This window comes from Melitaea cinxia, chromosome Z, assembly GCF_905220565.1.
Source record: "Melitaea cinxia chromosome Z, ilMelCinx1.1, whole genome shotgun sequence".
NCBI classification, from domain to species: domain Eukaryota; kingdom Metazoa; phylum Arthropoda; class Insecta; order Lepidoptera; family Nymphalidae; genus Melitaea; species Melitaea cinxia.
Window position 1 is genome coordinate 22,310,967 of NC_059424.1, and position 18,325 is coordinate 22,329,291.

The 18,325-nt window shown below is 34.7% G+C and overlaps 1 protein-coding gene across 1 annotated transcript in view; it reads left to right on the forward strand.

The window, feature by feature from the left end:
- Nucleotides 1-18,325, forward strand: part of LOC123669038 (titin) — a 128,101-nt gene that overhangs the window by 63,142 nt on the left and 46,634 nt on the right. The window contains exons 22-32 of the mRNA XM_045602703.1: nucleotides 1,750-6,606; nucleotides 6,934-7,842; nucleotides 8,276-8,325; nucleotides 8,436-8,521; nucleotides 8,627-8,847; nucleotides 9,517-9,591; nucleotides 9,672-9,776; nucleotides 9,897-10,906; nucleotides 11,213-11,273; nucleotides 11,700-11,735; nucleotides 12,505-18,279. Of these exons, the coding sequence (XP_045458659.1) occupies nucleotides 1,750-6,606; nucleotides 6,934-7,842; nucleotides 8,276-8,325; nucleotides 8,436-8,521; nucleotides 8,627-8,847; nucleotides 9,517-9,591; nucleotides 9,672-9,776; nucleotides 9,897-10,906; nucleotides 11,213-11,273; nucleotides 11,700-11,735; nucleotides 12,505-18,279 (13,185 nt within the window). The remainder of the gene's footprint in view (nucleotides 1-1,749; nucleotides 6,607-6,933; nucleotides 7,843-8,275; nucleotides 8,326-8,435; nucleotides 8,522-8,626; nucleotides 8,848-9,516; nucleotides 9,592-9,671; nucleotides 9,777-9,896; nucleotides 10,907-11,212; nucleotides 11,274-11,699; nucleotides 11,736-12,504; nucleotides 18,280-18,325) is intronic.

The window sequence follows — 18,325 nt, forward strand, 5'->3', positions numbered from 1 at the left end:
CACAACATAGAAATGTTTCAAACATAAGAAAATAATAGCAATAATGTAAATATGTATGTGTTTTATTTATTTGTATTTGAGATTTCGTGCAGCCATTTCTTACTATGATAAATTTGTGATACGTTTGTTATTGAATAAATTAAATTTACTATACAAAAAAAACCTGTTATTTGTGTTTCAAAATACGGAAACATAGGTATATACCAAAGAATATAGTACTCTCTACCGAGAGGTATATATATATATACAAAGAATAAAGTTATAGACATATTGAAAACAAACTTTTTGGTACAATTCAATTAAAGCTAGCAGGTGCAATGTATAAAGTGTCTATAATAATGCAAAAAACATTATTTTTTACAATTGAATCAAATAGTTCTACTAATGTGTGTCACACCACCATTACTTAAGTTCTGAGATGAAGTACTTACAGCAACTTTAAAATCTTTGTTTAAAAGTAAATATGATCATTTTTTTTAAAATGAGATAACTGATGCAGCACCTGGGTGATAACAGATTGTATTATTACTTTAAATCAGCACGGAACACTTTGGCAGTTGTTTTAATTGAGGTCTGCCTCACTGAGTTGTTGAATTCTTGAATTGCTGCCCATCTTGTTATGACCCTGCACGCTTTTGTGAATAGTTCTTTGAAAATAAAATTAACCAATTAGTGCTGGACAAAAATACCTTGAATTATACTAATGAGTTACCTATATGATATAATTTTTTTGAAACCATATATTTTTTATGTATTTTATTTAACTTGAATTCTAATCAATAGTAACATTATTTTATATAAATGGTAACAATTTAAAAATTTCAAGTAGAGAATAAATTTACAATCATTTAGTAATTTTTTTTGTATATGCTGCTATATTAGATATTTGATGCATTTGTTAAAGATTTTACATATTCTAAGTTAATTATAAAAGAATTTGAAATATAATGCTTTTTATAATTTACATAAGAAATGTTACCTCCTTACACTTGAAAAACTTTTATAACAACATTGTGATAAATTTGGTGTACTGAGGAAAATTGTCTTTCAATCTCGAGGTGCTTTCACTTTGAATATTTTAATAATAATATTAAACAACAAAGAATGTATAATCAACTTGATAATTGTGTTGAACGTAACAGCCGCGTGATAAAATGTATTTTTTTTAAAACATATATAAATATTACTCACACACCCGGGGCAGGTATCGAAGCCGCAACCCTGAAACAAACAGAAGTTTATTATCGACCGTCTGTGAGAATAGTTAACATTAATGATTGCTACACATTCTCCTAAATCTGAAGAAGTAACTCTTAATATTTTCTATCAAAACCTTTATAGTATAGCACAACTATCAAAGAAAAAAAATCTTAACAACTGTGTAACAGCTTGATTTTGCATTATTGTTTTTGTAGAAATCATATTGAACTACAGTTTACATGTATACATATATATACATTAGACGAACATTGATATTTTGATTTAAAACCAGAAATAATATCACCTAAAGTGATAAAGTTATTTAGATGTTTTCACTTGGTCTATTTATAAATAAGAACACATTTCAGATCGATGAATATTTAGTAACTTATAAGTACAGATCAATAAGTTTCTCTGTATTTTTTTAATTTTATTGGAGAAACACTATTTTTATTGGAATAATAAATAAATAAATAATTAAAGTAATATATTTTTGAAGATTTCACTTTGTGTGTGATATAAATGACATATTTTTTTCATTTTTAACAGAGTCAAGAAAAGAAATTTATCGAAAACTTTCGGGTAAAAAGACAGATGCTTCGGTTGAAGAAACACAAGAAGACGATGTTTTAATAAGCAAGGTTTTACACCAAACTACAGAAGAAAGTAATATTTTAAAAATAGACGAAATACAGAATGTACAAACACGCCAGGTTCCATGGAGGAAAAAACCTCAAGACCAAATGACAGGGATAAAAAAAGAAGATGATTTACAAACTAAACATTGGCGCAGATCGCGTAAGGGAAGTTCGACCCGAATCGAACACGTTACAACTGAAGAAAGCAGTTTACTTGAGGTTGATACCAATGAAGAGACTGAATCAAAAGACAGGAAAAAACCAAAGGTTGAGAATTTTATAGAAAATACTGTCAAAACAGAAATAAAAGAATCTAGTGAAGAAACTACTGTCGATCATAGTGGTGCAAAAATAATAAAACAGAAGAAAGATATAAAAGTTGTCGAAAAATCTACCAAAGAACAAGTGCCATGGACTCAAGAGGCAATTAAGCTACGACCCACGAAAATTGAAAAAACAGCTCTTCAAAAAGACAAATTAGAAGATGTTAGTTTAAAACAAGTAAGGAAAAGCTCTGTCCAAAAACCTGAAACACTAGTAATAGAAGAATCACTCACGGCTGTTGAAGACACCGTAATATTAAGAATAGCCGATACTGACATATTACAAGCCGAAAGTGATATTCCGTCATGGCGTCGTAAATCAGTACAGTTGTCGAAAAAGTCAAAAGAAGAAGACAAAACGGAAGAAGCCCAATTAAAAACTGTGCAAAAGACAGAATCGGAACACAGGAAACAGAAGCCGCAAGATGTTAAGTGGCCTACTGGAAAACAACGTCCTAAAGAAGAAGAACCAGTAGAAGAAGTGGTCCTCAAACCTGTTCCGAAGCAAAAGGCACCTGAAGAACAAAAACCTGAAGAGGTGCAACTTAAGCCAGTAGTAAAGGAGAAACCACAAGAAGAAGAACAACCTAAAGAGGTGTCTTGGCGCACTGGCAAAAGGAAACCTAAAGAAGAACAACCTACTGAAGAGGTTGTATTAAAGCCGATTCCGAAACGCGAGGCTCCCGAGGAAGAGAAACCCGAGGAAGTACAATTGAAGCCAGTTAAAAAAGTGAAGCCTAAAGAAGAGCAGGAGCCCGAGGAAGTTAAATGGCCTACTGGTAAACGACGACCGAAAGAAGAACAACCAGTAGAAGAAGTTGTCCTCAAACCTGTTCCGAAGCAAAAGGCACCTGAAGAAGAAAAACCTGAAGAGGTGCAACTTAAGCCAGTAGTCAAGGAGAAACCACAAGAAGAAGAACAACCCAAAGATCTGTCTTGGCGCACTGGTAAAAGAAAACCTAAAGAAGAACAACCCACTGAAGAGGTTGTGTTAAAGCCGATTCCGAAACGCGAGGCTCCCGAGGAAGAGAAACCCGAGGAAGTACAATTGAAGCCAGTTAAAAAAGTGAAGCCTAAAGAAGAGCAGGAGCCAGAGGAAGATAAGTGGCCTACTGGTAAACGACGCCCGAAAGAGGAACAACCAGTAGAAGAAGTTGTCCTCAAACCTATTCCGAAGCAAAAGGCACCTGAAAAAGAAAAACCTGAGGAGGTGCAACTTAAGCCAGTAGTCAAGGAGAAACCACAAGAAGAAGAACAACCCAAAGATGTGTCTTGGCGCACTGGCAAAAGAAAACCTAAAGAAGAACAACCCACTGAAGAGGTTGTGTTAAAGCCGATTCCGAAACGCGAGGCTCCCGAGGAAGAGAAACCCGAGGAAGTACAACTGAAGCCAGTTAAAAAAGTGAAGCCTAAAGAAGAGCAGGAGCCAGAGGACGTTAAGTGGCCTACTGGTAAACGACGCCCGAAAGAGGAACAACCAGTAGAAGAAGTTGTCCTCAAACCTATTCCGAAGCAAAAGGCACCCGAAGAACAAAAACCTGAAGAGGTGCAACTTAAGCCAGTAGTCAAGGAGAAACCACAAGAAGAAGAACAACCTAAAGAGGTGTCTTGGCGCACTGGCAAAAGAAAACCTAAAGAAGAACAACCCACTGAAGAGGTTGTGTTAAAGCCGATTCCGAAACGCGAGGCTCCCGAGGAAGAGAAACCCGAGGAAGTACAATTGAAGCCAGTTAAAAAAGTGAAGCCTAAAGAAGAGCAGGAGCCAGAGGAAGCTAAGTGGCCTACTGGTAAACGACGCCCGAAAGAGGAACAACCAGTAGAAGAAGTTGTCCTCAAACCTATTCCGAAGCAAAAGGCACCTGAAGAAGAAAAACCTGAGGAGGTGCAACTTAAGCCAGTAGTCAAGGAGAAACCACAAGAAGAAGAACAACCTAAAGAGGTGTCTTGGCGCACTGGCAAAAGAAAACCTAAAGAAGAACAACCCACTGAAGAGGTTGTGTTAAAGCCGATTCCGAAACGCGAGGCTCCCGAGGAAGAGAAACCCGAGGAAGTACAATTGAAGCCAGTTAAAAAAGTGAAGCCTAAAGAAGAGCAGGAGCCAGAGGAAGCTAAGTGGCCTACTGGTAAACGACGCCCGAAAGAGGAACAACCAGTAGAAGAAGTTGTCCTCAAACCTATTCCGAAGCAAAAGGCACCTGAAGAAGAAAAACCTGAGGAGGTGCAACTTAAGCCAGTAGTCAAGGAGAAACCACAAGAAGAAGAACAACCCAAAGATGTGTCTTGGCGCACTGGCAAAAGAAAAACTAAAGAAGAACAACCCACTGAAGAGGTTGTGTTAAAGCCGATTCCGAAACGCGAGGCTCCCGAGGAAGAGAAACCCGAGGAAGTACAACTGAAGCCAGTTAAAAAAGTGAAGCCTAAAGAAGAGCAGGAGCCAGAGGAAGTTAAGTGGCCTACTGGTAAACGACGCCCGAAAGAGGAACAACCAGTAGAAGAAGTTGTCCTCAAACCTATTCCGAAGCAAAAGGCACCTGAAGAAGAAAAACCTGAGGAGGTGCAACTTAAGCCAGTAGTCAAGGAGAAACCACAAGAAGAACAACCCAAAGATGTGTCTTGGCGCACTGGCAAAAGAAAACCTAAAGAAGAACAACCCACTGAAGAGGTTGTGTTAAAGCCGATTCCGAAACGCGAGGCTCCCGAAGAAGAGAAACCCGAGGAAGTACAATTGAAGCCAGTTAAAAAAGTGAAGCCTAAAGAAGAGCAGGAGCCAGAGGAAGTTAAATGGCCTACTGGTAAACGACGCCCGAAAGAGGAACAACCAGTAGAAGAAGTTGTCCTCAAACCTATTCCGAAGCAAAAGGCACCTGAAGAAGAAAGACCTGAGGAGGTGCAACTTAAGCCAGTAGTCAAAGAGAAACCACAAGAAGAAGAACAACCTAAAGAGGTATCTTGGCGCACTGGCAAAAGGAAACCTAAAGAAGAACAACCTACTGAAGAGGTTGTATTAAAGCCGATTCCGAAACGCGAGGCTCCCGAGGAAGAGAAACCCGAGGAAGTACAATTGAAGCCAGTCAAAAAAGTGAAGCCTAAAGAAGAACAGGAGCCAGAGGAAGTTAAATGGCCTACTGGTAAAAGACGTCCGAAAGAAGAACAACCAGTAGAAGAAGTTGTCCTTAAACCTGTTCCGAAGCAAAAGGCACCTGAAAAAGAAAAACCTGAGGAGGTGCAACTTAAGCCAGTAGTCAAAGAGAAACCACAAGAAGAAGAACAACCTAAAGATGTGTCTTGGCGCACTGGCAAAAGGAAACCTAAAGAAGAACAACCCACTGAAGAGGTTGTATTAAAGCCGGTTCCGAAACGCGAGGCTCCCGAGGAAGAGAAATCCAAGGAAGTACAATTGAAGCCAGTCAAAAAAGTGAAGCCTAAAGAAGAACAGGAGCCAGAGGAAGTTAAATGGCCTACTGGTAAACGACGACCGAAAGAAGAACAACCAGTAGAAGAAGTTGTCCTTAAACCTGTTCCGAAGCAAAAGGCACCTGAAGAAGAAAAACCTGAGGAGGTGCAACTTAAGCCAATAGTCAAGGAGAAACCACAAGAAGAAGAACAACCCAAAGATGTGTCTTGGCGCACTGGCAAAAGGAAACCTAAAGAAGAACAACCTACTGAAGAGGTTGTATTAAAGCCGATTCCGAAACGCGAGGCTCCCGAGGAAGAGAAACCCGAGGAAGTACAATTGAAGCCAGTCAAAAAAGTGAAGCCTAAAGAAGAACAGGAGCCAGAGGAAGTTAAATGGCCTTCTGGTAAAAGACGTCCGAAAGAAGAACAACCAGTAGAAGAAGTTGTCCTTAAACCTGTTCCGAAGCAAAAGGCACCTGAAGAAGAAAAACCTGAGGAGGTGCAACTTAAGCCAGTAGTCAAGGAGAAACCACAAGAAGAAGAACAACCTAAAGATGTGTCTTGGCGTACTGGCAAAAGGAAACCTAAAGAAGAACAACCTACTGAAGAGGTCGTATTAAAGCCGGTTCCGAAACGCGAGGCTCCCGAGGAAGAGAAACCCGAGGAAGTAAAATTGAAGCCAGTCAAAAAAGTGAAGCCTAAAGAAGAACAGGAGCCAGAGGAAGTTAAATGGCCTACTGGTAAAAGACGTCCGAACGAAGAACAACCAATAGAAGAAGTTGTCCTCAAACCTGTTCCGAAGCAAAAGGCACCTGAAGAAGAAAAACCGGAGGAGGTGAAACTTAAGCCTGTGCTCAAAGAGAAAGTGCAAGAAAAGCTAACAGTTGAACAAGAAGTATTACTAACGACTGTGAAAGAAGGAAAAATAAAAGATGAAGAAGAAACAGTTGTTGAAGAACAATTCCAAGAAGAGTCTATTAGTATGTCAAAGAAAACAACAAAACAAAAGAAACAGTTGAAGAAGAAATTATCTCTAGATGAAGTCAAAGGTAAGTCCAATTTAAATAGTCATTATTTTTTATGTTAACTTATGTTTACCTAACAGATGCATGGTGGAATATCATGTTCAATGTTTGATATTTCAAATTTTTACACTACGTATTATTTACAATTTAACATGGCTTTTACTTGATACGTTTATACAAATCAATATTTTAGAAATTGTACATATCTGAATAAATATTGTGGCTAATGTAGTTATATATGTCAATTTTATGCTGGCACTGTATGTGTCAATATAACATTTAAAATTTTAAAATTGTTATGTAAAAATACTAACCATGCAGCATAAGCGTTAACAAAGAAATATTTTGCAGAAGTTGGACCTATAATTATTGAACCCATCAAAGCCATGACTGTAAATGAAAATGATGATTTTACGCTTGAAGTTACATTTGAACCAGAAGAAATAGAAAAGGTCACTTGGTTCTGTAATAATCAACTCCTTGAACAAAACGACAGTTGCCATATATCTGTAAAAAATGGAAAATCTATTTTAAGAATTGCGAATGCAGATAAAAAGAAAATAGGAAAATATGAAGTAGTATTAGAAAATAATAACATTGTCTGCAAATCAGCCAGTACTGTTAAATTAGTCAAAGTAACAGACGAGGAAATTATTCAGCCTCCGTTGTTTATTAAACCTTTGCGACCGAAATATGTCGACATAGGCGATATTGTCTTATTAGAAACTGCAGTGCAATCGAATCCATGTGCATCGTTTCAGTGGTTTATTGGTAATAAGGATGTCGTTAGTTACACAAAGGAAAATAAAATTCGCAATATTTACATTACAAACAAAAATAACATTTCATGCTTATGTATTGAAAACATGACACGGGAACTGTTTGGAATAATAACGTGTAGAGCTGAAAATTTTGGGGGTTCCGTTTCTTGCTCCGCTTCTCTTTTAATGAGTGACCATGTTAAACCGTCACTAGGCAAGTCACCAGAATTTGTTGTGCCTTTAGTATCTACCACGGTAATGGATGGAGATCAGATTATGTTAAAATGCACAGTTTTGGGAGAACCCTGGCCTAAAATTAATTGGTATCACAATGATAAAATTATCGAGTGGGCTAGAGATGTAACTTTCGGACGGCAAGAATCGGGATTGTGTGAATTATTTATAAAAGAAGCCTTTCCAGAAATGTCGGGCAAATACAGTTGCGTAGCCATAAACGAATTTGGGTCTAGCAGCTGCGAATGTTTTGTAACGGTGGAAGGTAGCGAAACTGTTCTAGTCATCTGCGCATGTTTTAACTTAACGCTAATACTATAATAAAAACACCATAAATTGCTTGCACTTGCACTGTGCGTTTACACTTAAAAATATGCCATGCATCTGTTCGTAGTAGTAATAAATCGGTTATGTGCTTTTGCCTAAGACCTAATGACTATAGTCGATATTCGAAACGCAGAACTTTTTTATTAAAAAGCTTTGAGATGGAATAATGATGTTAAATGTAGTTGACAACACCAGCTTTTTTACGTATGAATAGCACTCTGAGCAGCTCACTAGCAATTTGAGTTATAATCTTAAGTTTAACTTTACGACATTTATGGATATTTAACATTAGTTGACTTTTTGAAATTATTAGGTTAATATTACGTATTATTAATGTTCTGTTATAACAAAAATACTATTTTATATTTCAGCATACGAGTACGTACCAAGTGTTTCAGAGGAAGATGTTTTAAGTGACGAAGTAAGTTTGACGTTTGCAATAATCGTTATTTTTAAAGCTATAAACAAGCGTTTTCTTTATAGCATGTCAATTATATTGATGTTTACTCTGATCGATTTAAACAATTTCAGAAAACAAGTGATATCGAAGAATTCGCTCCACAAATTGTTAAGGCGCTGCCAACGGTAGTTTCAACTGTAGAAGGAGAATTGACTAGGTTCGTTGCATTTATGGAAATTTTATTATTTAAATCTAATCATAAAAGGTAAAATGTTAATTTTAATGTTTAATACAAATTATTGTGGCATTCCTTTATCAACAGATTGGAAGCAAAAGCTATAGGTATACCAAAACCTGAAATAAGATGGTTAAAACAGGGGGTTGAAATACACCAATCTCAGGAATATCAAATCGAAGAATTAGAAGACGGCACATCTATATTGATAATACCTGAAGTATACCAGGACGATACGGGTGAAATAACATTCGAAGCATACAACCCGCTAGGAGTCACATCTACGATTGCAGCTTTGTCTGTTGAGAGTAAGTCTTCAGCTACATATAAAAATAAAAGATACTTGTTAAATATGTCTATTGATTATTTGAGCCTTACATGCACTGTCTGATAAGTCTTGTTCAGAGATATAATATAATACTTGATGTTTATTTTATCCCGGATATTAAAATCGAAAATAAAAGATTTTTCAGTGTTTTACAATAGTAATATTAAGAATATATAATGTTAACCGCATTTTTGCTATGGTTACAGTTTGAAGTTTTCAGCAGTATTTCGAAAGGAGCATCACTGCAAATGTATCGTAGCTTAAATACGAGGATTCGCCGACCCTGATCTATTTCCTCCCTTTTCCTCACTATACATTACTTAGTAATACTATTCAAGAATTACTCATAACCTTTGAAGACACTACAGGCTCCCGTGTTAGACCGTATTACTAATTACAGATTAGCTGATTATATTCGTATCAACACATCTGCAATCACTGGATTTCCCTAGTCACAAGACTTTAAATATGATTGTATATTTATAAATGAAGGTCACTTCTAAACACTTTAACAACTGTTGTAGATTTAATTCACAAGTTATACACTAAACTTTTAAGAGTCATATTATAATACCAAAATTTTTTTCTCTGGAAATTTCGTTTCTTAATTAAAGATCTTAGTAGAAGTTACCGATATACTCAATTTTAGGTGTCATCGGGACGAAAGAGTACAGAAAACCGGAATGGGTTACGCATATGGAAGAATTGCAAACCGCTCTAAAAGGTAGACGTCTTGATAGATTAATTCTATTGTTTTTGTTGATAAACTTGTGTGACTCATGTATTATTCGAATCAATTCACAGCTAGTAAATCAGTTCCTACCTTCGTCCAACACATTTTGGCGGAACGAGTTCGCGAAGAGGAGACGGTAACTTTTGAAGCGATTTATAAAGGAAACCCAACTCCAGGTAGAAATATATATCGTAATAATATTTTAATCTGACTAGTTGATTTTTAAATATACAATATTTCATGAATAAATATTTCATAAAATATAAAAGATACAATATTTCATATGTTTGTTTCAGAAATCGTTTGGTATAAAGATGACAGTGTTATAGATACAGATGATAATTTCTTAATAGAAAATGAAAATAATCGAACGACTTGTAAGATAAGAAAAGCAACAAAACGTTTAGAAGGGACTTATAAATGCAAAGCTGTCAGTGATATCGGTATGGCTGTTACTAAAGCTACACTGCAAGTGTATGAAGCTGATGAGAAATTCGAAAAAATTCCGACTAAGAGAACGAAAACTTTAAAAACAGAAACATCTAAAACCGAGGCGGCCAAGCAGGTTATTGATACGACTTTGTCTTCTGTGACGGAAACTGAAGTTCAAAAAATCGATACCGTGCAACCTCTTAAACCAAAACAAACAGTTGAGGATACGGCTACAATGAAACTTACTGAAGCCGATTATGTCGAAACCACAGACATTGCTACTCTTAAGAAGGTCGTAGAGGACAAAAAAGTGGAAGAACAAGTAACTGAAAGATTAGAGACAGTGATTACGCCGCACGAATATTTGATCTCTTCGCAGCAACAAAAAGACGAAACCGTACAAATCTTAGATGAAACATATGAAACTCAAAAAGGAGTAATAACAACAGTCGAAGAAGATGCACGTATGTTAGCAGAAGTCAACGAGTTACTCGAAGTGATAAATGCCAAAGAATTTGGTCCAGGCGAGTCGCCTTTAAGGGAATTGGCTAAAATCGGCTATATGCTGCGAAGGGGTGTTACTACGGAGCAAATCGAAAGCTTATACGACGCTGAGTACTTCCCTGCTCTCAGAGTTCCCCAGTCGCAATCGGCTTTAGTAAACTTAGTAGAGCGGCAAGGTCACGGGGCACTCATCACTGAAGTGCTCACAGAGGAAACTGCGCAGAGTGAAGATGCTATCGCTGCCAAAGTCGGTTTCCGCGCCTTTATGAAGATGGTTGAACTTAAACACACCGCTGTTGAAGAAGTCATTGCTCACTTTTACCCTGAAGATTTTAAACCGAGATCGTGGGAACGAAGGGAGGCTCAAGAGGTAACTGTAACTGGTTATAACTGGTTGTGGTTGTTAGTAAATTTACACAAAAAGCACAATTTTTTTAAAGAATAATTAGGGAGCTTTTTTTTTGCTGTTTTTGCAGAATCTACGTTTCGAATCGATGGTAGTTTCACTGTAATTAAATCATTAAGCCTAATATAATTTTGTAAAGTCGCTTCAAAGGTGATTTTGAAATCTTTACTGTCTAAAATTACTGATATATTTTTATTCATAACGCAGTTTAAATGTTTATTGTGAAACTATATGGAAGTGCAGTTTCATAATCTATAATTATTATTTTAGGTAATCGTGCGTTCGTCGACAGAAGAGGTCGCCAAAACATCGTCTATAAAAGTCATGAAAGGTAAACTAATACTATATCTCACTAATAATAATATCTCACTTCAAATGAAATGCTTCCAATATATTTTCTTATATTTTTATACTAGCTATACCCGTGCGAATAATTCACGCTAAGTAAGTCTAATAATTATCACTTAATAAAATCACAAAAAAGTATCATCACAAAAAATTGAACAAAAAATTTATCGACCGTCAATCATGTTGACGTTGTTTCAAAATTAAAGCCGTCATCAAAATTATATATATAAAGCATTAACATTTTTTTTTTGTCCTTGTCGCCGGTAGAGCAAGCAATTATCTATAAAATGATATATAAATTATGTGGAATGATTGTGAGGCTTTAGCTAAAAATGGAGGCAAAGATCTTAAAAACCTTAGCATATTATTATATATGATACTGATTTATTTTATCGTCACTTTATTGCAGATACATCCGGTATTTCTGAAGAAAGCGTTCAAGAAAGTAAGTAAATATAATTTTAAAAAATTTACTGCACTACTATTATTTATATTATTGATATTTTTATTTACATTTATGCTTATCTACAAACCCTTTTTATTACAAGCGCTTGAGGTATAATTCTTTTATACCCTTACATTAAATTTCGTTTATTATAATTTATTTAATAATACTTTTAGACGCGGGCAATTATTTTTAACTAGTAATAATTTCTTCTTAGTTTTAATCAACCATTTTAATACTCTTTTTAAGTATTGTTACGTACTTTGAGAATAAGTAAAATAAAACTACTTTTAATAAATATCATTAAGTTCACTTGTTTTTGTGCACGGATATTATTACAATGCTTTTTACAATTCATGCTTCTAACAATTAGATAGGAAATAACAGAAATTAAGCGGTGCTTTTTTATGTCGCAATTTAATTATTCGTAAGATTTTGCTTAGATTGTATTAATTTTGTGTATGGTGAACGTTTCGTGGCAGCTTCAAAGTGTATACGCTTTTATTCGATTCGATAACATACCTAATAATATACGAGTTGGTGGAGATGTAAGTATATATTTATGTCATAATTATTTACACATTCACTTAATACTCAATATATTATGCGAAGCTCACAAAACACATTTCTAACAAGCAGCAAGATACTCTCGTGTAACCTATTAACTACCCACTGGCAATTGCTTTACGCTACTTTACATAATGTATTTAATACACTGAAAACTGTGTCACTTTTTATACGTTACTGATGCAACAGTATGTATTCACAGATGTCAGAGCCAAACGCAAAACATACAAAAAACAAAGAACACATTCGGAAGAAAAAGTTGAAGATGAAGAAGTTACAACACAATCAGTGAAAAAATTGTATCCGAAGCAAACTGTAGAATATTTGGATGTAGACGAAACACAAAGTTTAGAAGATGAAAATTTTCCGTTTTCTTCTGCAATTTTGACAGATATTTCTGATAACAAGATAGAGGTTGTACCATCCAGTGAAGTTACACATATAATTACCGACCAACAAAAACGGAACATAGTGGCGAATGTCAGATTTGATACAAGCTATCCACTCGTAAGTGATGTTCAAAATGCACATGATAAAGAGGAACCATTAGATATAACACCCAAGAGTATTACGAAAAATATTGAAGAAACATTTAGTGAACTAGAACCGTTACAGGTAACTCAAGTAGATGTTGTTAGTTCTGTTGATGAGTATCGAGTCAATAATGTGAAGACAGATAATAAAGCACATACTGCTGTTATACCTGCTGAAACAATAGTTACTGCTGAAACTCACATTAATATCTCAGTTGGTGAAATCGACAAAGATGAAAAACCGAAAGAAAATGCAAGGTCAACCCTAATTCTACAAGACGCACTAAACGTTTCTCAAGATGTTAGTTCAGTAAAGGAAGCTCCATTAAAAGATTTACCAATAAGTAAATCTTTTGCCACAATGACAATTTCACCATTAACGGGCCTGAACGTTACAGAAGTAAACGAAGAAACTAGAGAACATGAATTAATAAGTCAAACTCTTGACAAACCGGCTATTTCTAAACTTAATTTTAACTTACTTGAATCTCTTGAAATCGGGGAAGTTTTTGTTGAAGATAGATCTGGTAAATATTATCCAGAATTAATTGTCCCTACTGAAATGGCAAAACAAGACGTTTTAGTATCTAACCAAATTATTACTGAAATTCATAATGTTCAAGAAAAAGAAGGAACCCTAGGTATTTCGAAGGCACCAAATTTACAAGAAGTTAATCTAGATATAACATCTAAAGATGGCATTGTTGTGTCTATGAAAGATGTACATGAAAAAGAAGGCACATTGTTACCGTCTGAGTCACCAACAAAAGCTAAAGTAGCAAGTGATATGGTGTTACATTCAAGTTTAAGTAATTATATGACTACGTCGCATATCAAAGAGTCTGACCTTAATCTAGATTCGTTTTCTACGAAAAAAGCTGAAATAGCATTCAATGAACATCAACATACGTTAAACATAGAAACAAATGTAAATGACTCCGAAAATTCTTTGAAAATGACTGAATCCTCTCCTGTTAATGAAGCTCGTGTGACAATATCGGCGTTAGATAAAAACGTTATAGAAGAAATTCGAGTTCATGAGAGTGAAAAAGAATTTGTGTGTAAGGACGATAAACATATGGCGACAGCTAATGTTGATATTAAAGCTTCTGAACCTATAATAACATCAGAAATTGTAGAAATGGCTTCAATGACTTCCTTAAAAACTTTAGATGTAGCTGATGGCAAAGTAGCTACCGAAGGTGTTGTTACTGAGAGTGCTAAAATTATAACAGCACCTTTTGTACATCATCAAGAGGTTTTGCAAATGTACTCTACCAAAACTCCTGAAAATGTATTGATATCTTTGATTCCCAATACATCAATATCTGTTTTAGAAACTAAAACATCTGATTCGGAAAATAAACTTGTAATCGAACAAATTCCAGAACCTTCAAATACAAAACCAAAACTTGCACATAATTTCAAAACGCCAGTATCGCTTGAAATCAACACAGCAGATCAAGTTGCAAACTTAGACTCAATCGAAAGTTATCCTCATACAGCTCGTGAACATACGGATTTGCATAAAGAACTAACGGTTCTACAAACTACAGTTCAAGAACAATTACAAAAACTAGACCAAAATTTGATTCAGCACACACAACCGATAACTTCCTTCACTCAAAACGAAAGCTTAAGCATTGTCGAAACAATACCAAATTGTTCAGAAAAAGAACTTTTTGTTTCAGATACGTGTTCGAACAAGTTTGCTAAAATAGATATTAATGTAGATCATAAAGTTCCAATTACGTCTGAAGTGAATTTACGCGATTCGTTAAATGAATTAGATAAAAATGTGCCACAATATCGAGAAGCTGAGCTGGTAACCAACTTATTACATCCAATAAACGTATCGGAACACAATATCTTAGATAGTCAAGCTACTCTGCCAAAAGGAATCACACCCAATCTGAAATCAGTTACGCCTGAATTTGTGTCAGTCGATGAAACTCTTAGGGTTTCTGAAATAATGCCTAGCGAAAAAGAAGATATATATGAAAAATCAGAACCATGTGAAGTAATTAAAGAAGCTACTACAAATATAATAACTAGACCGGTTGCAGTTTCCTCAGAAATGTTTGAAAATTTAAGTGTCACAACTACGGAATGTGAGGATGTTAGTAGTAAAATTTCTAAAGCTAATATACAAAATATTACTTTTAAAGAAATATCCGTATCCACTGCAGAATATAATGAAAAAGAAGGTATGTTAACGTTAGAAAAACCAAAAACAGTTGAAGCGTCAAGAAATGTAGATTCCAATCAAGCAATAATAATAAATGATGTTCAAACTGAAATTGTTCCATTAACATTGAAGCCGGAGTCTATAGTTGGAGTATCAATTAGTCCAGAAGCAATAACATCAGAAGCTATTTCGCAACAGGAAATTATAGTACATACTTCGGAAAATGTTTTAGAGAGCAAAGAAAATGTCAATAAAGTTCAAGCTTGTATCACTTTGTCTGGACTTGTAGTTCCAGAGCAGGAAGAAAAAGTACCTGTGGAAAAAGAAGATAAGCTAGTTAGTCTAACTACACCAGAAACACATAAGGTAAAAGTGGGAATATCTGAACAACATGGATTGGAAACTACAGAAATTTTATCACAATGCGATAATATTAACAGACCTGACAGCTTTGAAATGCCAAGCAAAAAGGCTTTAGTTAAGATTGATGAAGTTTATGGAAAAGCTGCAAGTGTAGAAGAGGCACTTATTATTCAAAGTACAGGAGAAATTATCGCTAATATAAAAGAACAAAAACCGGATATTAAATCGATAGAGTTTTCGAATTTACAGCAAACGGAAACTATTATAGCGGAAAGTGAAACAGTATTTTCAGAAGACCAAGTTTTTAAAACAAATGCCACGTCAAATATAGTCGAAGCGCAAGCTATAATTGAAAGCACTATCAATACAAGTGAAAAAGAAAAAACATTTGAACATGTATTTTCTGTACCTACACAAGACGTTTCAATCGAATTTACGCCTCACAGTGGCATAATGCAGTCTGAAATAATTTTATCAAACAACACAGAATCAATTAAAGAAAATACAGTAAAACCAGAAATGAAAACATTGAAAACAAACATAGAAGAACAGAAGTCAATTGATATAACGGAAATTCTTACTGTTGAATCTGAAATTTTATTGAAAGATTCACCAAAAGTTAAGTCACATTCATTGCAGCCTACGTCAGATATTTCCATTCTACCATCAATCGAGTCATCTGAGATAACAGTAAATGAACGGGAAAGTGTTTTACCTGCCTTAAGTGAATCGAAAGCTCAAAAAGCTGATTATCATTTGACACCATCTGTATGTCTAGATATTTCGGAAGAAGTTTTGGCTGAAAAAGAAAGTAACCTAACAGTAGATAATATACCAAAAACAACAATTAACGATGTCAATTTCAATCCTCATCATCATATTAATGTAGAAGTTTACCAGGCAGCTGAAGTTGAAGAATCAATTAAGAAAATAGATCGTAACTTTATAAATATCAAAAATGTTAGCATAGAGCCTATAAAAGTTCTTGATGTCACCGAAGTTAAACCAGACGAAAGGATTGAAGAATTATATATTAGTGAAACCCTGAAAGAAGAGGAACCTGTAACTACTATTGAAATGGGTGATCATATTGATACTATTGAAATCATTCCAATCGAGGCTGAGAATATTTTACCCAAACCTAGTTTCGACAAAGTGGGACATATTACAACAAATTATGAACAAGCTTCTCATGTTACTGTTTTTGAAAGTAACTCAATTGAGAATGAACAGGCTTTAAGTATTAAATCAGAGAACCACCCGAAACAAATTGTAGTATCGATTGAAACAAAACCTTCTGTTGAAATAGAAGAAATCGTGCTTACAGAATCTGAGACAATTCTGTCTGAAAAAACTTTGCCGAAGTCAGAAAATCTTATTTTGCAAATGGAAACAGAACAACATTATACAGTCACGGATACATTTATAAAAGAAAAGGAGGATGACCTTAAAACTGAATTGATTCCAGAAAGTAAAGAACAACAGCCTAACATAAAAACAACTCATCATATCATAACGAGTGAAACTATAGCTGTTGAAGATGGTGTAGAAATTGGAAAATATAACAAAACGCTAACTGAGACTGCTGCAAAGACACATGTTTTAGTTGAAGGCTTGAATAGAGAAGAATCACAGACGTTTGAAACATTTGATGTATTAAAGCCTTCGAAAGAACCTCAAACTTTGTTTGTAAAAAAAGACATACCAACTTTGAAAGCTGCAGAACATTCAGAAGTTATAATTCAAGAGCATCCAGGTTCTTTGTCAAAATATGTTCCTACTGAAGAAAAACTTCAACCAAAACAAGATTCTGACAACCAAAGTATAATAACTATGTTACCCCAAGTAATGGAAAGCACAAAACAGTTACCCGATAAAGAGTTTGTAGCAGAAAAGACCGTTGAATATGAATTAGAAGTTCATAAAAGCTATTTCACTCAAGAAAACACTGCACAAGAAGTTTCTGAAAATTTCAGTACTCACTCAAGTTTGCCAAAGAAAGCCGAAGAACAAATAATCGAACTAAAAGGTATTGAACAAATTGAAATTATTACAGAAGAAAAACCGCAAGATTTAGATAAAACAGAATTTTTGAAAACTGAACAAGCTGAAACAATTGCCCTTACATTTAACGTGGTGAATACAACAAAACAAGAGCCGTTAGAAGATATTAAAGAATTTCTGTCTTTAACAAAACCAGCAAACAAAAACGCTAAAATTGATGTAGAATCTCATTTGAGTTATACTGTAACAGAAAATACCTTTGAAGAGCCAGTTGCTGATATTTTAAAAGATGAAATAAAAAACGCAAAAGTTCAAGAAGAAGTTTTGACTTTAAAACCTGTTGAACAAACAGAAATTATTCCTGGCGAAAATATTGAAAGTTTAACGAAGTACCCAAGGTTGGAAGAAAAGCAGTTAAAATCCGAACCAATTCAATGTGAATCTTTAAACCAAATGGAAAATATTATTCATGAAAATGAAGTAGAAATGAACTTTGAGAAAAAAATAAGTACAGAAAATGCTTCAATTTCCCTTATACATTTAACACCTTTACAGTGTACAGAAAACATAACTGAGACTCATCTTGAAAATTTATCAATACATAAAACTCAGGTACACAATACAGCAGTCAAAACTAATGACCTATCTCCGCTAATTATCACAGACAATGAAACCTTACAAAACGAAACAGAGTTAAAAATAGTAAAACCAATAAAACATAAATTAAAGCCAGTTTTAAATTTATCAAACGAAATAGAAATCACAGACAAAAATTTCGAAGAACACGTGACACCTTATAACGAGGTAAAACCTGATTTACACGACAGTAAAGTGATACTTATTGAACATAATGAAGACGTCTCGACGATTCAAGAACAAATAAACATAGGTAAGTAAATATTTTTTTTTATGAACACTTAAAATAAATACCAGAA